At 41.0% G+C, this 25,276-nt stretch overlaps 2 protein-coding genes across 3 annotated transcripts in view; both read right to left on the bottom strand.

Annotated features, from left to right (window-relative positions):
• PHLDB2 (pleckstrin homology like domain family B member 2) overlaps positions 1-4,560 on the bottom strand; it is a 232,901-nt gene extending 228,341 nt beyond the window's left edge. Inside the window, exon 1 of the mRNA XM_025376656.1 lies at positions 4,335-4,560. The gene's annotated coding sequence lies outside the window, so the exon portion shown is untranslated. The remainder of the gene's footprint in view (positions 1-4,334) is intronic.
• PLCXD2 (phosphatidylinositol specific phospholipase C X domain containing 2) overlaps positions 1-25,276 on the bottom strand; it is a 163,738-nt gene that overhangs the window by 100,327 nt on the left and 38,135 nt on the right. Inside the window, exons 3-4 of one of the 2 annotated variants that reach the window (XM_025376660.1) lie at positions 23,323-23,564; positions 4,335-4,419 (exon numbers count right to left, since the gene is read on the bottom strand). In XM_025376660.1, the coding sequence (XP_025232445.1) occupies positions 4,368-4,419; positions 23,323-23,564 (294 nt within the window). In that variant the 3' untranslated portion in view covers positions 4,335-4,367. Of the gene's footprint in view, positions 1-4,334; positions 4,420-16,304; positions 16,532-23,322; positions 23,565-25,276 lie in introns of those variants that run through there. The other variant, XM_025376658.1, reaches the window with a different exon arrangement.

Genomic DNA, 25,276 nt, shown 5'->3' with positions numbered 1-25,276 from the left:
GGACTTCCTTAGGTTCCATACCACTTGGCAACTGTTTGACTCATGAGACAACCATCTAACTACAGGGTTAGAGAGGGCTTATGCATCTCAAGACACCATGCGGTCTCTAGCCCCTACTCATGTATACTGTTCTCTAGGCACACAACTAATTAGAAGACAGCGGTGGCTTATCCTTCTAGCAAGAACCCCTTTGATACCTTATTTTGCTCATGGGCACATGGCCTTGAAAGATTTTTTGACTTTAAGGCAGATTTTATTAAGTAACAATTATTGTCTTTATTTTCATTACTCTATGAAAATCTAATTAGAATAACAGCATTACCACACTCACCTGTTAGAATTCTAGCCCAAAGCAAAGCAATCAATATTTGAATGGTCACTGCCTGAGAATAGACTGTGTATTCACTTGGCATTTTTAATTTCTGAAAATTTAAATAAAAAGCTTGTAGGCCCCATTCCTACCATTTGTAGGACTTAGGAATCCAGGGAACTGCATGAATATTTAATTTAAAAAAGAAAAAAAAATTTGGAATCCCAAGACCTAAGGGACTTAGCTGAGTGAGACTGAGAAGGGCATTCACCTGTATAAGTCTCAGGTTCCTTATCTGAAAGGATATCATCTGAAAACAGTACTCATCTTACAGGGCTGAGGTGAAGATTAAATACAGCTATTGACATACTGGATAGTTTTGAAAAATGTAGCTGATTTCAAAGACTGAAATTTCACTGCAGAAATAAAATTTTTAAAAAGTTGAGTATAATAAATGACAAATTTGTCTTGTACATTGCATTAAAGTCAATCAAACAAACAAAACAATGTTTATAAACTAGGAGATAAGAACAATTTTCTCTCTCAGCTTCAGAAAGGAATCAAAGCACTGACTCTTGGGCAACTGCTGTTGTGTGTGTGTATGTGTGCATGTGTGTTTTGTGGTTCCTTTTCTAGAGAGAGGAAAACCACTGTCATATTGAGTTTTATGCTTATACTCAAGTACATCAATAACATCTGGTGTGGGTGGAAAGGGGGAATAAATATGTACTCTAAGGATCCGATCAAATAATTTAGAAAGAACTTTTTTTACTCTTTTACATGTAGAATGTGAACAGTGTAGACACTGTTGGGTGAGTATGTTTCCCAGAACAGAATGCTGAAGAACATGGGATTTGGAGTCAGACCTCAACTCAAATTTTACCTCATCTTACTAGCTCTGTGACTTGGGCAAGTTGCATAGGTTTGTTATGAAAATTAAATGAAAAAAAGTGTAGATAAGAAGGCAGCAGTTCATAGTAAGTAGTTGATACAGGTGAAATGTTGTGATGAGTCTTTGTGTTTTAGCTTCAACTTTCTTTCTCCTAGTGTTTTAGTTAATGAAAATGATGGCATGTAAATACAGTTCATGCGAGGTCAGTTGATTAGTAAAGGGTACTAGTAGACATGGTGATGCAATCCCTATTTGTAATGCCTTTGCTATCACACACTTGAGATACGTGTGAGGCAAGTCATTACAAACCCTTTGTTCAAAGACATTTAATCGACCTCATTTCATGATGGCATTTCTTTATCTTGATCTTGTAAATGCTCAGGAATTGTGGCTGCTTTGGAATTTATGACAGACAGCTAATGGAATCTTTAGGACATATGTGAACAAAAGTGAAAATAGGGGTGGGGGGTGGATTAAGGCTTCTGCTGTACATTACTCATTCATTGCTTAAATGACACCAACAAGCCATTTAGACTCCAAGCCGACATGGGTATCTTTGGATTGCAGATGGTGAAAGCCTTGATAGGAGGGACTATTGATTGTTTCTCTGGCTTTAAGCCTCTTTGTGCCCAAGTCTCTTAGATTTAGATGAGTGGATATTTGCTGAGATGAGATAGTAAGTAAATTCTTGAGTTCCTTGAGAAAGACTGAGATAGGGTCATTTCTTCTCTGGAAATAGTTCAGATGTTGTACTTTAGTTGGGGCTCATGGATTTGAGTCTACAGTATAAAAAGGGGCAAAGACCTAGCCTGAGGATTAGCTGGGTTATTTAGAAAATATACAGAACAGAGAAGACTCCAGTGACTGCCACAACTAAAAACACTTCCTTTTGCTCTTGCCTGTTCTATCCTTTTCGGAAGTCCAGTACTGGCCTTTCGGTTACAGTGGCTCAGGCATGGCACATCCAAGAGCCAGTGGAGAACTTCTGACTGTATTAGTCAGCCTTGCTTACCTCAGTGACCCTTCAATTTACGCTTATCCATATGGTCATCTCCATGACCTTACGGGAAAAGCACTGGGTTGGGAACAAGATAGAACTGAGTAGAATCCAGGCTCAGACTAATTGCATGATTTTGGACAAATTAATTAATTTCCATATTCTAACTACCTAACATTTAAAAACAATGACAATGCCTATCCTAATCTAGTTAATCTGAAGAGTAGTCTTCCTCTACTTACTATCCAATATTCAGGAAATGGAAAGAAAAAGCTGGATATACCCTTAGGGGCTTCCAGTGTGTTTTAGGCCCTGAGGCAGAAGCTACAAAAAAAGGACAGATCAGACCTGTGTGTCTGTCCCTAAGGCAGCCTTCGGTAATGTGGGGAAATATGGCCAATGCATAATTAAAAAAAAATTTTTTTTTTTGTAGAGACAGAGTCTCACTTTATTGCTCAGGCTGATCTTGAACTCCTGGCTTCAAGCAATCCTCTGCCTCACCTTCCAAAGTGCTGGGATTACAGGCATGGGTCACCATGCCCAACCTAGCCAATCATTTGATCACCCCAAGATCCTTTTCCCTCGTCAAAACCACCTCCATCACTTGTATTATCTATAAACATCCTCTGGATGCCAGCCAGATTCACACTTAACATTTTGCAGTGCTTAATATCTTCACAGAAATATATCAGTTTTCCATAATTCTCCACAACATTCTTGGGAGGTAGCACAGACTTACCCAAAATCACACATGGGTTTGTGTCTACAATGGCCTCCACTCTTGCATCTAGTTAACTGCCTCAGACACTAAATATTCAGCCACAAACCTTACCTGAGGTGAGTCACTTCGGTTCCACAGCTGATTGACAAAAATAATGTCAAACATTACCTTGTCCTAGGTGACCCAACTCCTTCCCTAAAGGGAGTTCAGAAAAATAGGGCCTCAGCATTACCAGGCTTCTAACTAATGACTATAGGAGCCAGGAACCACTGCACAGGCCTGAAAGTTGTATGTGGTGACAATATAACAACATTTCTGCAATTAGAGGAATTATATTCAGACTTAAGGAAGAGTGAATCATATTTGATAAAAATAACATATTTCTAGAATGTATAGACTTGAAGGGGAAAATTTCTATGTTTTCCTTGGTGATTACTTTATAACTTTATTCTTCCTCAAGAATCACTCAATAACTTGTTTCATAGTTATCATCTCCTTCTTCCTCATAGACCTCCAGTGATGAGGGAAGCTCCCTCCACAGCCACAAGCTCTGTACCTAAAGTGGCATTGGTATCAGGTTTGCGTATTAGTTTTGCTCATGCTTGTTTATCATTGAGCTGGGGAGGGGAGGCCTTGGGATATTTACTATTCTAGGAAGGAGAAAAACTTACTTCTGGTGAGAAGAGAATCTGGACTATAGCTTCAGAGAAGCATTTCTTCTGTGTTTCCCATGTCTTTTCTACAGAGGGACTCAGGCCAGCAAAGGCTTTGGTGGTCCTCCACTCAGGGTAAGAAGCAGCCTAGTCCCAGTAAATGATTGACCTGGCTGCCGATGTGATAAGCTTAGGTAAATAGGCTTGATTCTGCTCCAGTAATTTCAGAACTTTTAACTCTCTAGGTTCCAAAGCAGAAAAATACACATGACTTCCTGAAAGAGTCTGTCATATGAGATTGACAGCCCTGTGAGTGGACCGTATATTTCTCAGAATATATTATTCTATACCATGTACTACAATATACTTACACTGTCCTCTCTGGTATGTCTTGAAAATGGAAAAAAATTATGCAAGGAAAATTCTGGAACAAAACCATGCTTGTGGAGCTACCACCAATGAAATCATTTTAACAAATCACACATATAATTTGTTATAATGAAAAATTTTTTTAAACCTTCCAAGTTTCTGAAATACGTACAGGGGCAACAACAATTTTCAGAAGAGATAGAAGACAGAAGGAAAATACAGCCTGCTTTCCAGAACAGGCTGATGGAAAAATGACTGAATTCAGACACATACCCAGGTCTACCATATCTCCTTCAGCAGACCATCCTCAGAGACACTCTGGTGACAAGGCTGTGTACGGTGCCCATTTTGTGATCATGAGAGAAGGGCCAATGACCCGAGAGATCACCTACCTTGTCTGCTGCTTTTCAATCCTGACTCTTCCCTCAGCTTCTTTCCTGACTCAGCAGAGATGACCCATGGCTCTTCCAACCATTGCTGAAGAGAGTGGAACATTGGGAAGACACATTAACACAGGTTTCTCCTTTTCCCCAAGCATGAAGGTGAGGTGTTCCTTTCCACTTCCTTTCCTGCTCTCTCTGGCCTCTGCAGACAGTGGTCACAGGCAGCAACTTGCTTGCAGCCAGGTATGTTGACAGATGTGAAGGAGGGAGTCTGCCCTGGCCTCAGCCACCTGGTCTAGCCAATCATTACACACCAGGACAGACTCCTAATCCTGTTTAAATTCAACCAGAGCTGCACGGCAAAATCAGATGGCAGGACTGTAGGGGGCAGAAAGCACAGTCTGATAGCCATTGGCTATCCAGAAAAGTGATTCCTTTGTAACTGCATCTGGGAAGTGGACAAGAGGCCCTGAGAATAGTTTATAGAGGAAACGAAATTTTTATTCCTTTAGATTTTAGCCATCTCAGAGGGAGATCTGCAGGTCACTTTATCAAATGTCCCATTTTAATAATGGAGTTTCTTCTATTAAATTCTTGTATGGTGAGAAGCATCTGGCAGTTTTTCAAATAAATATGGCTACCATTCATTGAGAGAATGTTATATGTTACGCATTTCATGAATATTACCACAAATCCTCATGGTAATGTTGAGATTTTATTTCTTTTTTATGCATGAGGGAACAAAGGCTCAAAGGGGTAATGGTCCTGCAACTAGTAGGTGCTGAAGCCAAGAATTGAATCCAGATCTGCTCTAAGACCTGCACCAGCATCAGTAAACCTTTCCATACATTCTGTGGTAGGTTGAGTTATAGCCCCCCAAAAATGTCCACATCCTAATCTTCAGAATCTACGAGTATGTTATCTTACATGGTAAAGGGGACTTTGCAGACGTGGTCAAGTTAAGGATCTTCAGATGGGAGATTATCCTGGCTTATCCAGGTGGGCCCAGTGTAATCACAGGGGTCTTTATGAAAGGTCAGAATAAGACAAAGAGAGGTGATGGCCTGTAATCCCAGCACTTTGGGAGGCCAAGGCGGGCAGATCATGAGGTCAGGAGATTGAGACCATCCTGGCCTACACGGTGAAACCCTGTCTATACTAAAAATACAAAAAATTAGCTGGACGTGGTGACGGGCACCTGTAGTCCCAGGTACTCGGGAGGCTGTGGCAGGAGAATGGTGTGAACCCAAGAGGTGGAGCTTACAGTAAGCGGAGATCGCCCCACTGCACTCCAGCCTGGACAACAGAGCGAGACTCCGTCTCAAAAAAAAAAAAAAAAAGAAAGATGTGATGACAGAAGCAGGGTGAGCGATTGCTATGCTGCTGGCTTTGGAGGAAGGGGCCATGAACTAAGGAATGCAGGTCGCTTCTAGAAGCTGAAAAGGCAAGGAACTGGATTCTACTCTAGGGCCTCCAGAAGGAGCATGGCCACACTGACCATTTTAAACTACTGTTGTAAGTACTGAGTTTGTGGTAAATTTTTATAGGGACTATAGAACATGAATACACATTCCCTGAGAAATACTCTTTATGATGGTGAGATCACTGTCTCACTTAGCTTCCTATTCTACAAAGGAATACTCTTTATCAAGCTAAGCTCGACCTTCTTTTTTTTTTTTTTTTTTTTTTTTTAATGATACTTTAGGTTCTAGGGTACATGTGGATAATGTACAGGTTTGTTACATATGTATACTTGTGCCATGTTGGCATGCTGCACCCATCAACTCGTCAGCACCCATCAACTCGTCATTTACATCAGGTATAACTCCCAGTGCAATCCCTCCCCCCTCCCACCTCCCCGTGATAAGCCCCGGTGTGTGATGTTCCCCTTCCCGAGTCCAAGTGATCTCATTGAACAATGAGATCGCTCGATCTTCTTAAAATGGTCATTCATTGGTCCTAGCTCTTCCCTGCACATAAGGCACTCGGGGAGGCAGCTGGAAATGGTGGCAAACAGCACTGGGAAGGGAATCAGAATCTGGATTCTAGTCCCATCTTTGCCTTAGCCAGTCGGTTCTCTCTGGCTTTCAGTTTTCTCTCCTATAACATTAATGCCTTGTACAAATGTTCTTTGATCCCTTCTATATCTAAAGCCGTAATATTCTAAACTCAAGTCATGCAACAATTTAAAAATACTTGAAGATATCCCTGTCACCTTGCTCCAAATGTTTCCTGTTCCAACTACCCCAGTTTTCCATGTGACATGACTTCTGGACCCTTCCCTCTCCAAGTTGCTCTTCTCTAAGAAGGCTCCAATTTACCAATTTCCCTCTGAAATGTGGTGCCCAAGTCTTCACATAGTGCCCCTGCCATTTTTTGTCTGCTAGTGTGCCTGGTTCTGCTGGCTCCTCTGACCACACTCTCTTGCTGGGTCTCATCTAACTATTCCTTAGGATCCCTTGAACTTGGGCTAGTCTATTTCTTTTCATGTTGTTCGATCTGAATCTTACCTCTCGAAACAGAGCACCTACAGTGAACAATTCTACAAGCATCTTAGATTTTTTTTTTATAGGAAGGACCAAGACTTGCCAGTGCTAGCCTCAATTAGTCAGCTTTGCTTGCTTAATAACATTTAAATGATAATGCATTCTTATAGGCATTTGAAAGGCAGTGGTTTATCACATTTTAAGATGATAAATTCCTTGAGAATTTGATGCAAGTTATGGGTCCTCTACCAGAAAAAAGTGCACATACATCTAAAATTGTATGTGTCAGTTTGGGGCATTTCAGCCCCCCTGAAGTAGTCCACTGCCCCTCTGATGTTCACACGGGTAAGTTAGTTCTACACTCACAAGTTTTTGGTGGGGGAAGTTTTTGCAAAAGGCAGCTTAATGTTTTCTTCCAGATCTCCTTACACTTCATGGAGGTCCTAGAAACACCTTCTGGAACTGGATTGTGCAAATGCCCAGTGAGGATCAAGGTAGGAAAGTCTCCAGGCTAAAAAGCAGCTCAGTTCTCAGGTTAAACAAAAACCAGCATTCAGTGGCCTCCTTTTACAAGAACATTGCTTCTTATGGCCTTTCTCTACAGGAGAAATCCTATTCTTTAGATGCTTAGTTCCTTAGATTAAAGCCATCTGCCTGCCTAAGGCTTCTCTCAATTGCAAGATGCTACTGGACAGAGGCTGACACTGTTGTGGCCTCCTCCCCACCCATGCTGTCCAAAAACACTGCCCAGCTGTGAAAACACCCTGGTCTGACTAGTGCTTTTGTCTCACTGGCACTTATCCAGGCCATCCCGGGTGAGGTTTGAGGCACATGGGCTTTGGCCACTGTCCCTCCCTTGCAACCTCCCACCCTCTCTGAGAATGAAAGGTTTCAAATCTTAAAAATAATAACACTCCTTTGGTCATACCGAGTAGATTTGCAGAGGGATAAACACGATCATGTCTTGCTGATCAGGAAGAATTCCTCAGGAAAAAAAAACACAACAAAAATCCAGGACATTCAGGCAACCTGACCTCAGGGATTAACAGAGAAGGAATCAGTTTCAAAGTTGAAGAAATGGAGTTTGCTCTGCGTTTCTTGTTTGTCAAGCTCAGCCATAGATGGGACTCAGTGACTCCATGACCTTTCTTTCCCTAGTTTAAACTGCTCTACAGGACAACACAGAGATAGATTATCTGAGCATGGACTTCCACAGGAAACATAAAGGAAGTTCCTTTATGAAAAACAACAGATAATTTTCTATTCCAAATGGTCGTTTCTTCATGTATTTAGTTAGTAGGAAATATTTAGGAAGAAAAAAGTCAAACCCAGTTCTAGGCAAACATGAATGGTACAATTAACTGTATTTTTGTATTCAACCTGGAAAGGATCATAAACTTAGGTCATTCTCATAGCTTTTTCACAGTGGGCTCTTCAAAAAACTTAGATAAATTTATTTTGAAAGGGGACTTTATATCACTATTGAACACCTAGGACTGCCTGCTACAAAGAGAAGGTAACTACAACATAAACACAGTGCGAACAAAATGAGATTAAATGTTAGCTAGATACTATCGCCTTTTTGGTTTTGGTTGATAAGCAAGGGATAGAGAGGTTTCATTACTAAACTGAGAATTCTTTCTTGACTAATCAGGACTGATTAAGTGATTAATGATATTAATGCTATTTAAGGATATGGCCATCTTCCAACTTACATCATCTTGCATACCACCTGTGGCATAAATGCTACATTCTGAGTAATGCATTTTTGGTTCAATAACTCTCCAACTGGTTACACACCAAAATATATATTTCTAAGTATTCCTCCTAAGATATGCCCTAACATATAAATAATCATAATCTTCAGGGATCAGGTCCAGAAATATATATTAATATGAGTACCACCAGATTAGGAAGCTTTCAGAGGTGGAAACCACCAATAGCCAAAGCCCAGGACTTCGTCTCTAGTGCCTTCCTCACACCTACTGTTCTACTTTTTGCCCCTTACAACCATCGCTCTCTCACCTACACACACACAAACACATATACACCCAGAGAGAGAGAGAGAGAGAGAAAGAGAGACAGAGAGATGAATGACCAAGTCTAATCACTCAGCACCATCCAGCTGCCTTGACCTTCCACTGCAGAGCCTCAAGAATTTGCCACACAAAGGGCTTTCACATTTTCTTTCACTGTCCAAATTTATATTGACTTACCTCTCATTAATTAGTTCCTGCTAAATCATCTACCAATCAACGCGAAGTTTATCATGTTGAAGGGATCGTTGGGTGCCACTTGAAGGAGGAGGGTGCAAAGTCCCTTATTACTAAGACTAATAGCTACTCTTGTATGTGCCATGCTCTGTGCTAAAATGCTTTCTATGCATTTCCTTATTTTGTCTTCTCAATTACCCTTCATGGTAGGTATTTTTAGCCCTATCTTCTATGTAGGTAGAGACGTTAATTTGCCTAAGGTTACTCAGCCAGGGTATGGAGTTGAGATAGACACCCAGGTCTGTGCACTTCTGAAATGCCTATACTTAACTTCTGTGCTAAATAGAATGTTCATAACCTTGTTGTAATATGATAAATTAATCTGTGAATAGATGATATAAAATAATTCATACATAATGTGAGAGCTCCATTGTTATAGAGGCAATGTTTAAATCCAAGTATATGTTCAGAAATTGAGGCAGGCCAGTAGTATCTTTGCAATTGCACCATGCAGGTTATACACACTTTGCTTATGTTTGGACCCAGCCCTATCTACATCATGCAATTTATTATTAAAAACTGCACAGGATTGACTGTAAGTGGTAAAACCAACCAGAGGACCGTATGATAGATTTACTAAACAATAGCTATAAATATAAGTTTAACATTCCGAATATGACTATGTTGTTAAATTGCTGTGGTAACTTCAACACTTGTAATTATTCTTGCTTACCTGTTTAAACCTTTGACTATATGAAATTAATAGTTACTTAGAATTAATTTGATCTCTGCTAAATTCATACAAAAAAGTCTTACCTCAACCAATTATTTTTGTAGAGGATAGGGGAAACACAGAATTCACTTAAGTGGTCTTGGATATTCTATTAAAAATAATTAGAAACGCGGAAGATATTGACATCTTCATTGCAGCAGAAGCTGCAGGTCCACCCTTATTTACTCTTTGTATACACAAATATATTATCTCTGCATTGTTTTATTTCTGGGCATTTTAGCAATCACTCAAATTAATGTGGGTAGAGATGGTGGTCATGCGTACAGTGTGGATGTGCGTATGGATGTCAATAAGAGCTGGTCTAAGCTTAATGGAAATAACTGAATTGCTAAGGATGAAGCTTGGAAAAGCATGGGGTCAAGGTTGTGTACACATTTCACGCACCGCTCAATCTTGGGGACTGCAAGCACGTTTACTTAATCCAAATATGTGTCAGACATGCTCGAGAGAGTTTTTGTCCAATATTATATAACAAGATGTTTTATTGACATCGAGTTTATAACTCTTTAAAACAAAATTAGAAGTGGACCAATGACAAAATATCATCCAACCAAAGGAAAAGTGCCTGTCAAAACTGTATATTTATTATTGGGGTTAAGCCTATTTAGGTAGTTCAAATCAAATACAAGAGAACACATCAGGTCATCATGTTTTTTTCACTGTTAAAATGAGGTATTCTGGCTTTACAATGTTGTAAGTTGAAGTAAGCAGTTTAATCAAAATTACAAGAAAGAAGACAAAATACATACTTGAACAATCATTTCCTAGGGGTAAAAAGCCAAGTGAAATGTATATGAATAAGATAACTAAGCCACAGAATACATTTCAGAATATCAAGAAGCATATATGCAAAATTTTAATTATAACCTTAAAATTGGTATACTTTATTATTATTATCATTTTACTTAGCAAACAACATGCACCATACTGTAAAACAAACAATACAGGACAAAATATCATATCTATTAGAGCATTTATCAGGGTCACGTATCATCTGAATTGACCAAGACTTATTTTCACTATGACAATTTCTGTATTTTTCTAATTGCTGATCAGTGAGGTTAAGTAGTACAGTTGGCATATACACACAAAGAATGCATACACAATCTGTATTTAATACTTATTATTATATTGGGGTATAAATTACTAACTATAATAGCAGCAAAGTACCACTATTTCTAGAATATGTTCTAAGACTTACCATATTGAGACTATAGATTCACGACTAAACTGTTATTAGTGCTATAAACTAATAACAAATGTAAAATTGCAAATGTACAGAGCTACCAAAGGCCTATTTGACTTTTCAAAGTGCTGTGCTTCTTGTTGGGCTTAATGTTTGTGATCAAGCCCCTGCTATTTGAATTAAGTATTGGTCCCAAGTTCTGGGCTCTAATCAGGTATAGTTCTAATGATTGGATGTAGGTTGAGGGGTAGAATAATGCATTTGAAAAGAGTAAGAAGCAATAACCACTGTGATAAGAGTGTATTGGACATCACCGAACACATATGCCTATCACTGTAAGCTTTGCCAGCATCCTGTGGTTAGCAATAATCAGCAATGATGGAGAATGGCCAGGATACAAAAGGAAAAAGTAGTATTCTATGAAGGAGACGGGAAGGAATGACACAAAATATGCCTCTAGACTATTGATGGGCTTGCCTTGGCAAAGTGTGAGCCTGAATTCCCCCCAAATATAAGGGTAAATATTTATCTAAACTATTTGGCTTAGATATGAGTTTGAAAAGTCCTAAAAAAGTTTTGTTGGAGAACATAATAGAACACTATATTCACTGTAGGGTAGAGAGAGTTTTCTTGAATTATTTGTATAGTGTTTAAGACTGTGATATTTTGAGAAAATCAATTGCATTTTGTAGTGTATTCTTCTGGGTTAGGGCCTGTTCAGGGTTCTAGTGCTATTGGTGTCCCTGTTTCTAAAAGGAAACTGGGGAATACAGAAGCAATGGAGAGTATCCCTTGGGGTAGGTAGTAATGAGCTGTTTGGTATCATTTGAAATTAAGGGTAAAGTTTCTAGCTAAATGACTTATCACTCAAACAGTTCACTCTGTGTGTCCCAAGGCAATGGTTTTAAGTGACAAAGCTATGGTGTCAAATACCAGGCAGCAGCCTGAGGCAGAGGGCCAAGATATCCTGGAACATTAGTGGAACTTAGAAGGCAACCATGTTCTATGCTATGCAAAACAAACTTCCTGTCAGTTTGGATATTTGATGTTATCATTTCTATTCATTTCCTCTTGGCATAACAAGTCTACTTAGCATGTATTGGGAAAGCCCACCTCTCCAGAGCCCACATACATGTGGGCAGATTTCGTTAAGTTCTACGCATTTCATTATATGGATCATCAAAGGTGCCATTCCTAGGTAAGTCACCCTGTTGGGAAATAAGCCCAAGCAGCTTCTCCACCCAAGCCACAGAAGGAAGAATAGCACATCTGCACAGCCTCCAGTCATTAGGGACCTTATGTTTTGGGGAGCTAGTCAACCAAGATTTGCAAGTCAGTCAGCACTAAAGTAGCAGACAGCATCTTGAAAGATGAAGGAACCAAGAAAGATTTAGCATACGATCACATGCTCAGCTAACAGAGCGGGGTCTCATGGCTGTGCTCCAATCATTAGCCCACTCTGTTTCTTAGAATCTAACAGTAAAACTTGAAATTAGCTAATAAGAAACATCACACAAACTTCAACTGTGGTATGAACTAAATCTGCAGGACGGACTGGTTTCCTGTAGCTCTTTTACTTCCCAGGAAGAAGTAGTTTCATTTCCATCTGAATTTCTTCTGTTGCTCCACCTTTAGCTTTGTGCTAAGCCTCCTAGCTGGGAGGTAGAATGTCTCATTGGGAAGCACTTTCTGAAAACCAGAAAGATTCTGAAAACCAGAGATAGAAAATCCTGACACACCATAAAACTGCATTTAATTCCAGAATACTCTACTACATTGTCTTATTGAGAAGAGACATAATTTCTTTGGATGAATATGAGATCATGTAAAAAGAACTAGGATTCCTAAGATGGATCATTACCTGGGCTCAGATTTTGTGCTTTTCCTTGAGTTTATAATAAAATCCTGGGACTGTGGCTTAACTGCTCTCAGTAATTCAGGGTTTAGATTCACTGCTAAGGAAAATGACTAAACGTAATTACTATTGAGTTTAATACAGCAAATATAAAAAATTTTTTGGCTTGACCCTCTTGGAGGTCTGCCACTAATTTAAAATTTAATCTTCAATAACTTATTCCCTTCCATTAAGTCCATCTCGACCTCTCTCTCCAATCCTTCTGTATCCATGAAATCATGGTGGTATCTCTAAACGGTTCAAAGTTCAAGCCTGTAAACACTACTCTAACCGAACTAAAACCTTTGATGGTCCCCTTTGCCACAAAGCCATGGAAATGTGGCTGTGTGGGAAATGGTCCAGGGAGCTCATGAATAGCTTAGTTACATTTCAGAATAAATACGACCTCAAATTCTGTGAAACTAAAGTCCTTTTTGGCTCAATCAAGTAGCTTCTTAGCTGATCTTCAAGTTAGTTCTGAGCAAGTATGAGAGACTTGTTTTGATCTGAAAGGTCTCTAGAACTTGTGAGAATAAGTGATGTGGTTGGGTCACTATTTTATTGTTTGCAGTTGCAGAATGAGTTATGAACCTAAAATCTATTTTCCCTCTGTCCCACATGCCTGAGTTCTCCTATCTGGTCTTATGCTCAAGGAGCAGAAGGCACACATCCTTTACAATATGTTGAGCAACTTTTTCTCGAGTCAAAGATTCTGCCGATGCAAGGTGTTTATCAAGGGAAAACTGTAAATAATCCTCCTATCTCCCAGAACTCTTGTGCAGATTTTTCAAATTGCAGGCAAGGCTGGCAGCTCCAAGCAGCATGAAGGAGCAAGCACCTCATGCACCACGCAGAGCAGGACTCCGTGCATGCAACCTTGGTACAGTTTTCTGGGCTTTTGTGTCGTGCTTGATGACATTTATCATGCAAACACTGAGGTGCACTTAAATGTTAAAACCGAAGTGAAGTGCAACCATATATTTAAGAACTAAAGGACAAAATCATGTAAACATTTCAAGGAACAGTCAGCAGCCCTTGGATGTTACTGGCATCCTGTGTAGATACTTGTCAACACACCTGACCTCATAGCACCAAACACCTGGACAAAGCCGAGGCTCAAATAAAACAGAGAACAGTAATTCTCCTCTTGCCTCCTTTTCTCTTTGCCAAGTAACAAAGGGTAAAAAGTGGGGAAATGATCTAGCCCCTAGCAATTGACCAAAAATTAAAAACAAAAGCAAAATGAAACAACAACAACAAAAATAAAACCCTGAGGGTAGACCAGGGATTTCAGAGCTTGTCGTGAGGGTTTAGCATCAGAATTGAAGGAAAGTTTAGAAAGCAAGGGAACACACTTTCTTACTCTTATGCACAGAAGGCCCTACAGAATTTGACATTATTTCAGAAAATCCTTTGAGGAGGGGTTCAAATGCAAAAAAAGGAAAGTTCAACCAGATTTTCCCAGAGGCATTTCTATTATGACCTCCTCAAGGTGTGCAAGCTAAAAGCGAGGGCTTAAATTATTTTACAGAAAGTATAGGGTGGAAGACCAAGAGTCGGGGGTGTGCATGTGCTTTTAGTAGCTCACCTAGGACACCCCTCTCTGCAAGCAACATGCAAAATCCATCTATGGGCATCAAAAGACAGAAACAGGAAACTGCTAGAAGAAGAGTCTGACAATCTTTATAAATGCATACATCCATTCGGGACTCCATGTTTATATTTCCTTCTTAAGAATCCAGAAGCTGCCACTTCCTTAGGGATTCTCAGATGGTGCTGAGGAGCAGAAAAGTGCACACACTTCCATGCCTAGTTTTCTTTCTAGGTCCTTTCTTTTCACCACTCTTCCGGAGGGTCTACTTATGAACGAATAGTTCTTCACGACCCATTTTATCTTCATTCATGGGCATGGCTTGGTAGTGACTTCTCAGATCTAGGCCACATCCACACATGTATACTGTCCCCAGGAGGACTGGGGGAGCCAGGACATGAACAACAGAGTCAGGGGTCACTCACAGCCCTGAGATGCATGGTCCTGTTCAGGAGAGAAAGACCATAGCAGCATCTATCCTGGATAAGAAAAGTGCAGTAAGCTCCTGTGTGAGTGCTCTTGATGTAAGAAGCACGGCAGATATTTAATGTATTAATAAATAAATAAATAAATAAGTCAATCAAAACACAAGAGGGCCCCTTTATAGATAAGCACCTCTTATCAATAAAAAAAAAATATCCCCTCTTGAGTTTCAAAGCCCTCATGCAGTAGTGATTGGTAGGCTCAAAACAACCTGCAGAAAGTAGAACCATCAAGAGAAGGACTGGAAATGTTCCAGCACTAGGTATTTATCATCACTTGGTGACACACGAGTCATCCCAAATATCCCCGAGGTAGTCTTGTTTTCAAGGAGTTACAGAATGGCTCCAAACCCACTTGGAGCTTCCTCCTTTAATGCCATTGCACTTTCCCATGCATCCTGCACCTGCTTCCATGGTGCCACGGATAAGGTGCCCTCCACTTCGCGTTGTGTCCCACAGCGCAGACCTGAGTCCTAGGCAGACAATAATAAAATGCAATTCCAAGATCAGGCTTGAAGACCCCACTGCAAAGAGGACTTTGCCAAAATGATGCAGGTGCTCTACCTGGCAGCCATTCTGGAAAAGCTGTAGAATTAAATAAAAGATATCAGGCATGCAACAAACATGCATGTCTATCTCTTGTTGGGCCCCATGCTGAAAAGATCTTCCACCATTGTTCTTTTCACTTTTAAGAAGGGGCCAAAAGAAATAGAAAGGAATCCAAGTTTTAAAACTGGGAAGCATATTTCTGATACTAAGGGTAGTATGCACTGTTTATCTGAAGAATGAAGGTGACCAGTTACCAGCATACGCTATGCAAGAACAGCTTGTGTTTTAAACATCTTAGTGATAAATGAGTCCTACTTTCAGAGAAGTGGTGACATCCAACAATCCTAGAGAGAACTGGTGCTTGGCTCTTTTCCCCCTCAGAGCCCCAGGCTGATGTTAGATCCACCCCGATAGTGGTCCACACCTGCAATGAGCCAGTCTTTTTCACCAGGAATGTGTTTCTGGTTCCACTTTCTCACTGGCTCAAACACAGCACCCCAGAAGACAATAGGGAGCGGGGCCAATTAGGGGGACACTCAATACCCCAATGGGTCCTAGAGATCCTATTTCCAAATTCCATTCACCACCATAAGCCACTGGGGAGGTCCTGACCTTGGTCACATGAAGCATGCTTTCTTCCCTTGGACTTAAGTTTTTAAAAAAGTCTCATTTGGGAAAAATGCAATTAATAGCCCTGTAATTTTATCTAAATGGCCCTGTGAGGAAGGGAGAAAAAGAAGCCATCTTCCTCTTACTTCACCATCACTGCCCAGGGGCCATCCGAACAGGACATCCTTCAGAACTCTACCCTGGATCAACAAATTCAACATTAAGGTTAAATTAAAAATTAAATCAGCATTTAGCTAGAGCTGTGTCCTCCTGTAGGAGGTCATTCAACTTGATGACAGTCGCAGCAAAGTCCACCAGGTCCACGAAGTCAGACGTGATGATGTTGACACCCATGGCTCCAGGTTTCTGAGTTTTCACCCAGTCCAGGATGGCAGGAAGATTCCTATACAGAGGAAAGTGTTGGAGGAAGAGAGTGGATACAGTACAGCTTAGAAGGACTTCTCCAGACATGGACATAAAACATTTCCCTTAATATAACAAAAGTATGTTAATAAGAGCACAAGCTTTCAGAGGTATTTCCATTTAAGCTTTATATCTCCTTCAGGGATGAAGTGCTCTCTATTCCATTACAAAATTACACTTTCCAGGGTTTCCCTGCTGGAAGAGGAGATTATTTGCTTCAAGCATCAAAGAAATACCATGTCAACAGGAACTTGAAAAACTAAGATCAGGCCAAGTGCGGTGGCTCACGCCTGTAATCCTGGCACTTTGGGAGGCTGAGGCAGGTGGATCACTTGAATCCAGGAGTTTGAGATCAGCCTGGGAAACATGGTGAAACCTTGTTTCTGAGGAGGGGGAGTCACCTGAGCCTGGGAGGTCGAGGCTGCGGTTAGCCAAGATCTGCACTCCAGTTGGGTGACAGAGTGAGACTCTGTCTCAAAAACAAACAAACAAACAAACAAACAAACAAAAACCAGAAAAAGAAAAGAAAAAGAAAAACTAAGACCAAGAGCCTTAGTTTTAATGGGTTCTTTAATTTTTTTCATCATGAAAATATTCAGACATATGGCAACGCTGAAAGAATTTTGCAGCAAATATATCCACCACCTAGATCCCACCATTAACTATACTTGCTTACTACGTATCTATCCATCAATCTGTCATTATCCTTCCATCAGTCCATCTTGGATTTTTGACATGTTCCAACTGCAAGCATCTATACACATTTCCTAAGTACTTCAGCATGCATATGATTAACTGGAGTTCAAATCTGTTTTTAATTTGTTCTTCTTTTAACATAAAGTTTACACTCAATAAAATTCACAAATCTTAATGGTACACTTGCCAAGTTTTGACAAATACATACACAGAATTCAAACTCATATCAAGGTATAGAACATAACTGGTACTCCAGAAAGTTCCTGCAAGCACTGTCCTCATCAACACCTACCCCATCCTCCCTGAGGCAACAATTACACTGATTTTTTTCCCACTGTAGATTAGATTCGCCTGTTTTAAAACTTCATATAAGCCATGAAAAATATATTATTTCATGTGAGTTTTCACTTGGCATAATTGTTCTGAAATTCATCCATGTTGCTGCATGTATCAGTGGTTCACTGTCTTTTAAAATCAACGTAGAGAATTCCATTGTATGTATATACTGCAGTTAGTTTATCCATTTTCCTACACTGGCTGGACGGACACTTGGGCTATTGCCAGTTTTTTGGATATTATGAGTAAAACTGTTACCTGTTCAATTCTCTTACTCATTTTTTCATTTTCTTTTAAAAAATTGTTGAGTTGTAGAAGTTATTTATATAGCCTAGATACTGGTCTTTTGTCAGATGTATTTTGTGAATATTTTCTCCTAGTCTATAGCTTGTCTGTCAGTTTTCTCAGTGACACATTTTGATGAGCCAAATTCCTTAATTTTATGGATTCTAGTTTGTCCATTTTTTTCTTTTATGGCTTCTGTGATCTAAGAACCATTTAAGTTCACTCTCAATTTACAAACATATCTATGTTTTCTTCTAAAAGCTTTACGGTTTTTAGCTTAGGTTTAGCTCTAAGAACCATCTCAAATTGATTTTTGTATATGGTATAAAGTAGGAGGTCAAAGCTTACTTTTTTCATATGGATATACAGTTATTCGATCACTAAGTATGGCTTCTTAATAGACCAATACTTAATCAGTTGTCTCACTGATGGTCTTTCAGTCTCATTTTATTAATCAAAGGCTTCCTAGGTAACAGCCAATTGTTTAGTGACATAAATGAATAATGACAATTCAGTGTGATCATTTCTGCATTAGTAGAAAGTGTAAACTACCACAGGCAGCGTAGAGAAGAAAGCAATAAAGTGTACTCACAGTTTACATCATAGTAAAAACAGCTCAGTACATACTCAGTAGGCTGAGAATGCTTTAAGGAAGACAGAAAAAAACTAAGGCTCAAGTTTTGGTTAAGGAATTAGAGATTTTTTAGGAAGATCTGGTCTAGGTCAAAAATGAGAATAAGTAAAGTTAATTATCTTAATTGGCCACTTTCTCTTCTTTGGGTACCTCTCTCTTTGACTGTCATCCTCTCTTCCTTCTCTCCCTCGACGCTGCCTGCCCTTCTTTCATCAGCACATATCTTGACTCCCCAGTTTTCCAGACAGCCCTGTTCAGACCTTGGTAGCATTTTGTCCTTCTCTGCTTTCTTTTTCTCCTACCGTAACAACTATAATCAGTCCTGGGTCTCCTCCCTCTCTCAGTGGACTCTACAATCAGCCACGGGCTAAAACACGTATCATAAATCCATCTATCTATCTATCTTTTTTTTTTTGAGACAGAGTCTCGCTCAGTCGCCCAGGCTGGAGGGTGGTGGCATCTCGGCTCACTGCAAGCTCCGCCTCCCGGGTTCCTGCCATTCTCCTGCCTCAGTCTCCCAAGTAGCTGGGACCACAGGTGCCCGCCACCACGCCCAGCTAATTTTTTATATTTTTAGTAGAGTTAGGGTACACCGTGTTAGCCAGGATGGTCTCGATCTCCTGACCTCGTGATCCGCCCACTTTGGCCTCCCAAAGTGCTGGGATTACAGGCGGGAGCCACTGTGCCTGGCCTATATTTTTATATTAATAGCTGATTATTACTTAATAGACCACCCTCCCAGGGGTACTTCCATTTTGAACGGGGACTCCTGAAGACTTAATCATCTCGGTATGACTTTAGCTTACTGAAGTTGGTGGTCCCTCTGCCTCTCCCTCTGTAAAATGGAGATAATAATGCTTCATACAGATTTTTGGGGAATTAAACAAAATAATACATGTAAAGTGTTTAGAAGAGTTCCTGTGATATGGTAAGTGTGGTAAAAAAAAAAAAGGCGGGGGGGAAGGAATCATAACTGGAAGAGTGAGGTAGAAATATTTGCTGGCTGGGGGTAAGAAACTACACCTTAAAGAGGTCACATCCTACTGCTTAGGTGACAACATGTTGTGGTTTGGAAATGAGAAGCTGCAAATACAGACTTCCTTAAAGATAGACCAATGACCCACACCAATGACACAGTAGTACTGATCAGGCCTGATAGAGTCAAGACTTCATTTTAAAAACCTGAGTCAGTGTTGAAGTATGAGGTGCAGGCGCCCTCTGCTGGTCCTCACCGGGAGATGAGCCTTGAAGGCTTGGGGCAACTCCAGCCACTGCAGCCAGAGCCTCCTCACATTGGAGGATCCCTGGAGCCTGAGCAGAGAAATGTGGTGAAAGGTATGTACCTGTGGTTTCCGGTGACAAAGAGCTCTGTGTCAGCTTCGGGTAGCATGTGTCAACCTTCTCCAAGGCAAGGATCAAATAATCAGGATTAAGTACAAAGAAGGGGAAATGCAGAACCCACTGTGAAGAGGAGCTACTTTATTTTCTCAACTCTTGGTATTTATCAGGACAAGGGATCTGTGCAAAAGGTTGAACCTGACAGTGCTGACAGGCCTGTGAGGCAACAGTTCCCATGGATGGCAGAGCAGGAGGTTAAAAACTTCCCTTTGACCTTGGGGCCCAGCTGGGAACCAGGGTGGTCCATGGTGTTCCTGAGTATCTTTACAAATAGGGATGGCATGTCTGTTTTGTGCCAGCCACTGTGGCTGGCATTTTCATGTTAAGGCTACAATCTGATGAGGTATTATTAATCCTGTTTAACTGGTGAGAAAATCACAGCTCAGAGACCTCAGAAAACTTGTCCAAGGCCACCCTGTTGCTCAGGGACTGCATTGGTTTGCTAGGGCTACCATAGCAAAATAACACATACTGGTTGGCTTAAACGACAGAAATGTATTTTCTCTTGTTTTAGAAGTTGGACATCCAAGATCAAAGTGTCGTCAGATTTTGTTTCTCCTGATGCCTCTGTCCTTGGCTTGCAGACGGCCGCCTTCTTAATTGCATTCTCACATGGCCTTTCCTCTGTGAACACACATCTGTGGTGTCTCTTTGTGTGTCTAAATTTCCTTTGCTTTTAAGGATACCAGCTAGAATGGATTAGGGCTCACCCTAACATCCTCGCTTTGACTTAATTACCTCTTTAAAGACCGCATCTGCAAAGGTAGCCACATTCTGAGGTAACCGGGAGTTGGGACTTCAATATGTGAACTTGGGGATGGCGGGGATGGGATGGGGCACAAAACAACGCACCCTGGAACAGGGAGCATGTCAGGCTGCACTCTCAGGCCTTCTGATTTCAGTCCATGTTCCCTTCTGGAGTTCATGGATGCTCTGTCCTCAGGCTGAGGCAAAGCATTTTCATTTGATTTCAGTGGGAGTGCCATGAACCTGAATTTCAGGTTTCTATAAGTCTGGAAGAAACCACCATGGAAATTAAGTCAGATGGCTGTATTTCTTTGGCTTCCTTCTATGGTGTTGAACCAAAATGAACAAGATCTTAGCTCCAAAGTTTATCGAAGAGTTAGGGGGTTAAATCCCTGCTGAGAAACTACCTCTACATTTGTAAGAAAACATACCCTGTCTTTTTCTTCTTGGTTTCAGCTGACCACCAGTGCCAGCGACCAGTTGTTAGGACAGACCCTCTGGGTACTGGTACACAGGGGAAGGTCCTATGTTTGTTCAACAGCCCAGAGGAAATGACAGCCACACTCTGCACCGGCCTTTTGGAACAAACTCAACCAGAGCTGTATTTTCCCCCTTCAGTTGATATGCAGGGCTAGGAATGCATGATGCATACTTGTAACATTCTTATGGCCGGCAGGGGGCGAGATGCCAAAGAAAGTATCTTTCCAAGCCTGGGGACATTGGCTTGCTGCTACCAGCAGTGCAAGGGCTCTGGCGTAGTAGGATCCCTTGGCTTTGGGCGCATGCCAGCATCATTATCTCTCATCATAAAGGAAAGAGCCAGTGTGTCACTCGCAGCCAGATTAGAGTTTTAGGAATGCACCGGTATAAAAAGCTTGGTGACATTGTGGGTTACCAGTTGTAACCTGTGAGATATTACCAGATTCAGATTCAGGTACTAATAAGACAACTTAAGACCTGTGGAGCAGAAAAGAATAAGCAGGAAAATATGCAGTATCCAAGTCAGTGTCCAACGCTGAAAAGGGCAGTGGTCTGACGGTCAGAAGGCCAGAGTCTGAGAGGCATTCTTGACTTTTACTAGCTGTATGGATTGGGGTCACTTAAGCTCCCTGAATCCCATCTAAAGAGGGGATGATAATATGCTGTAGACAATGTGCCATCCTAGAGGCTGACTTAAGAATCAAATGAAATCATCTGCAAAAAGGCATTTGATAATCAGAATATGGTGTACAGATATAACTTATCTTTAGTTTTTTAAATACTCCCTCTCCCTTATTAGTATTGCTGTCTGCACAGACTTCTTTACAGTGGTATTTGACATTGCTTTATAGAAATTTTCATGCCAGTTTCTACTGCTAGACTGTGAGTTTCTTGACAGCAGACAGTATATTATTCACCTTGAATCTTTGTACCTAGCTCTTCCTAGGTACCCAATGTTTGTTGACTGAATATATAAATAATGTTGATCTACAAATATACCAGAGGCACGAGGAAAACAGTGTGGATACACGAACATATATTATTAAAACAATAAAGCTTCTAATTCGGGATCTTTCAAAGAGATAAAGTACTGGTTTATAAAATTCACTTTTTCAAGTTCAGCATAACGAATTCAGTCAAGACTTAGTAGAGCCACACAGAAAAGACTTTCTGGTTTTGTCCATGGTTGACATAATCAGGAGCTCTCACAAAGAAAGAAAAATCCAGTCCTGCTCTCTAAACTCCTGCTAGGTGAACTGCTGTTACCTGAACTCATGTTACCTAAACTCTGGACCAAATAAACAGAAACATGTTTTTGGATGAATCTTCCATTATCTGAACTCTGTTCATCAACCTGAAACTCAGGGACCAAACTGATTCTTGTAAATATCTTTTGCTACCCAAACCTATTAGCTTCCTCAGCTTGGATTGCAAGGGATTCCCTGTTATCCAAATGTATTTATAACATTCCTTTTATATTTATACATATACACATATACATGTACAGGTACATAGACACACACATACACATACTCACATATATGTGCACACACACACACAAACATGCATACAAATAAACCATCCTTTTCCTGGAGCACATGTATCATTCATTGGTGTCCAGGATAAGGAACACCATCTGATACAAAATTCCTGAAGCTTCTCCTACCTAATTGTACAGCCAGGCTCCATTCTGCCCTGAGGAAGTATTTGAAGCTACAGCATGGGCATGGTGGGTGGCATCCTAAGCTGCTTCTTCAGTGACTTATGGTCACCAAGGAAAGGAGAACAAATTCTTGAAGGGCCAGCTCTGAATCCTTAGCACCTAGGACAGCGGTCTACATTTAATGCTTCTTAAATGAGTGCCTGGGCCAGCTGCTAGGCATAGGCAGGACCACATGTGGCCAGGTGCCAGTAATGAACAGACGTGGTGTTGGCTCACTGTGCTTTGCCTTATAGCAAAATTTAGAGAGTACAGTATTTATGGTATGATGTGTACTTATGAACAAAGTGTTTAGAGATCCTTTGTTAATACAATCCACCTCAACTGCATGGTTTTCTCAAATATAAAGATTTTGCTTGTTTTGTTGTTTTTCTAAATCCTCAGACTACATGACTTTGTTGCTATTTACTCAGAATAGGATCAAGATAAATGTTTTTTAAAAAGCTTTCCTTGTAGGGTGGAAGCAAATTCTTACCTATGAACCAGCGTGTTCTTGAGGCCCCCAACCAAGCCCCGGGCGATGGTCTTCACTCTGGGGGTGAGGATCGCTTGGGAGACGTGGAAGGAGCCCCGTGGGGCCCGCTCACTCAGAGTGGTCTCCAAGAAGAGGATTAGTTTGCGCACACTTGTGGTGTTTGCCCAGGGCGCTGGAATCTTCTTTCCTGGCCACAGAAAGGGATGCTGCTTGTAGAAGGGACAGTGGTAGAAAATAAGAACCTGAAATATTCAAAACACAAAAAGGAGAGCAATCCATAAAAATGCTGAATGTTAACTCCATTTTACATGGATTGCTAGGAAAAAGGCAAGAAAATATAATCATGTGGAAAGTCAAGAACTGTTTATATTAATATATATTTTTAGGAAATCAGCAAAGATTTACAGAGCACTTGCCATATGTCTGACTCAAAAATTCTTAACTTTTTTTTTAGCATAAATGCCTTTGGAAGTATACTAAAATCATGGGCCCCCTTCTCAGAATCACATTTTAAATGAATGCATAAAATATACAGGATTACAAAGAAAATCTATGATATGGAAATATAGCAATCAATATATTAAGTAAGTTTGTAATAAGTTAATGTATGTGCTGCATGATAAATGCATTCAATAGACGTATTTTGTTGTATAAGTCTAATAAGTCCAGTAACTGAGTTAGTGATGAGCATAAGTGGTATCTCGGATACCTGCGATAACCGAAATGTGAGACGGACGCATCTAGGGAGATAAATATCAGACAGGGCGAAGATTGCTGTGGGTCACCGCCTGCCCTCATAATCAATGGGTATACTAACTTTCAGTTCAATTTTAGTAAAAATGAATACGTACTTTGTTTCCCATCCAAATTTAAAGACTTCTTAAATTCTGCCCTCATATCCCCCGGGGAAGCTTTGGACCTCAGGCTGAGAACTCTCGCACCGAGCAGCAAGTGCTGTCTAGAAGTTATGTCTCCTGTAACTACAAAATTGACAGCTTTTGGAGTTGAAAGAAAAAACTGAACTAATTTGTGGGAAAACAGACTTTCGATCGTGTGTGCTGGTCCTGCCTGGAACTGCCCTTCCCAGGAGAGTGGGGAGCGTGCCACTTGAGTCAGGGGAGACTTTGCAGAGGCAACTGGTCTCCACAGAGACCGCTCAGGATGGTGGTGATGTTGAAAATAATTAGCAAGCTACATCCACAGCATTAATTAGTTTCTGGGAGGCAGCTGTGGGATAGGAAACTGCTATTTTGACCGTCCCAATTCAGAGCTCTGCTGTGAAGGTTTCTAAAGGAATATATTTTCCCCTGTCCCAGGCACTAGTGATCTTTTCCTGGAGGAATGCCCTGCACATGCTCACAAGGCCTGGACTGCCATCCCCGGATAGCTAGCCACAGAGGGTAATCCTCCAGGCACCCGAGAACAAGAGGTCTGGATGTCAGCCTCATTTCCGGTGTGCATTTAGCTCGTGACTAAGGTGCCTGACTAACTGCTCCCCGAGGCCCAGAGCTGGGGTGCACCAGGCTGGTTGCACTGAACTGGGTAATGGCTGTTCTTGTTGTTTTTAATGGTTTTGAGTCATGTCTGACTGCTAATGACGTCTGTGGTAAACGCAGTGTGTTAATGAGGTTAATCACAGGCTCATGATAAGCAGATTGCCTGGGGGAAGGGGAGGATTTCCTTGTAGCGGTGTAATTGGCCAGGTGGTAAGGCTGGGGGCTGTGAGGAAAGCCGTCCTGTGCAGTGGACGTGGGAGAGGTGGGAGGTGGTGCGGTCCTGTGACAGGACCTGCTAGACATGCCCTGTGCCTGCTGCCTGCCCCTGGGCTGCATGTCAGGGAACGAGAGGACTGTGCCATTCTTTACTCTGCCTTGGAAAAAGTGCATAAAGCACGAATTATCCAAAAGGGTCTTTATGCCTTTCTCCAAGAGCCTTCTTGAGCAATGTGACTCTA

Source organism: Theropithecus gelada, chromosome 2 (assembly GCF_003255815.1).
Source record: "Theropithecus gelada isolate Dixy chromosome 2, Tgel_1.0, whole genome shotgun sequence".
Lineage (NCBI taxonomy): Eukaryota > Metazoa > Chordata > Mammalia > Primates > Cercopithecidae > Theropithecus > Theropithecus gelada.
Note: the sequence above shows the minus strand (reverse complement) of the source record. Positions and strands in the feature narration are given on the sequence as shown.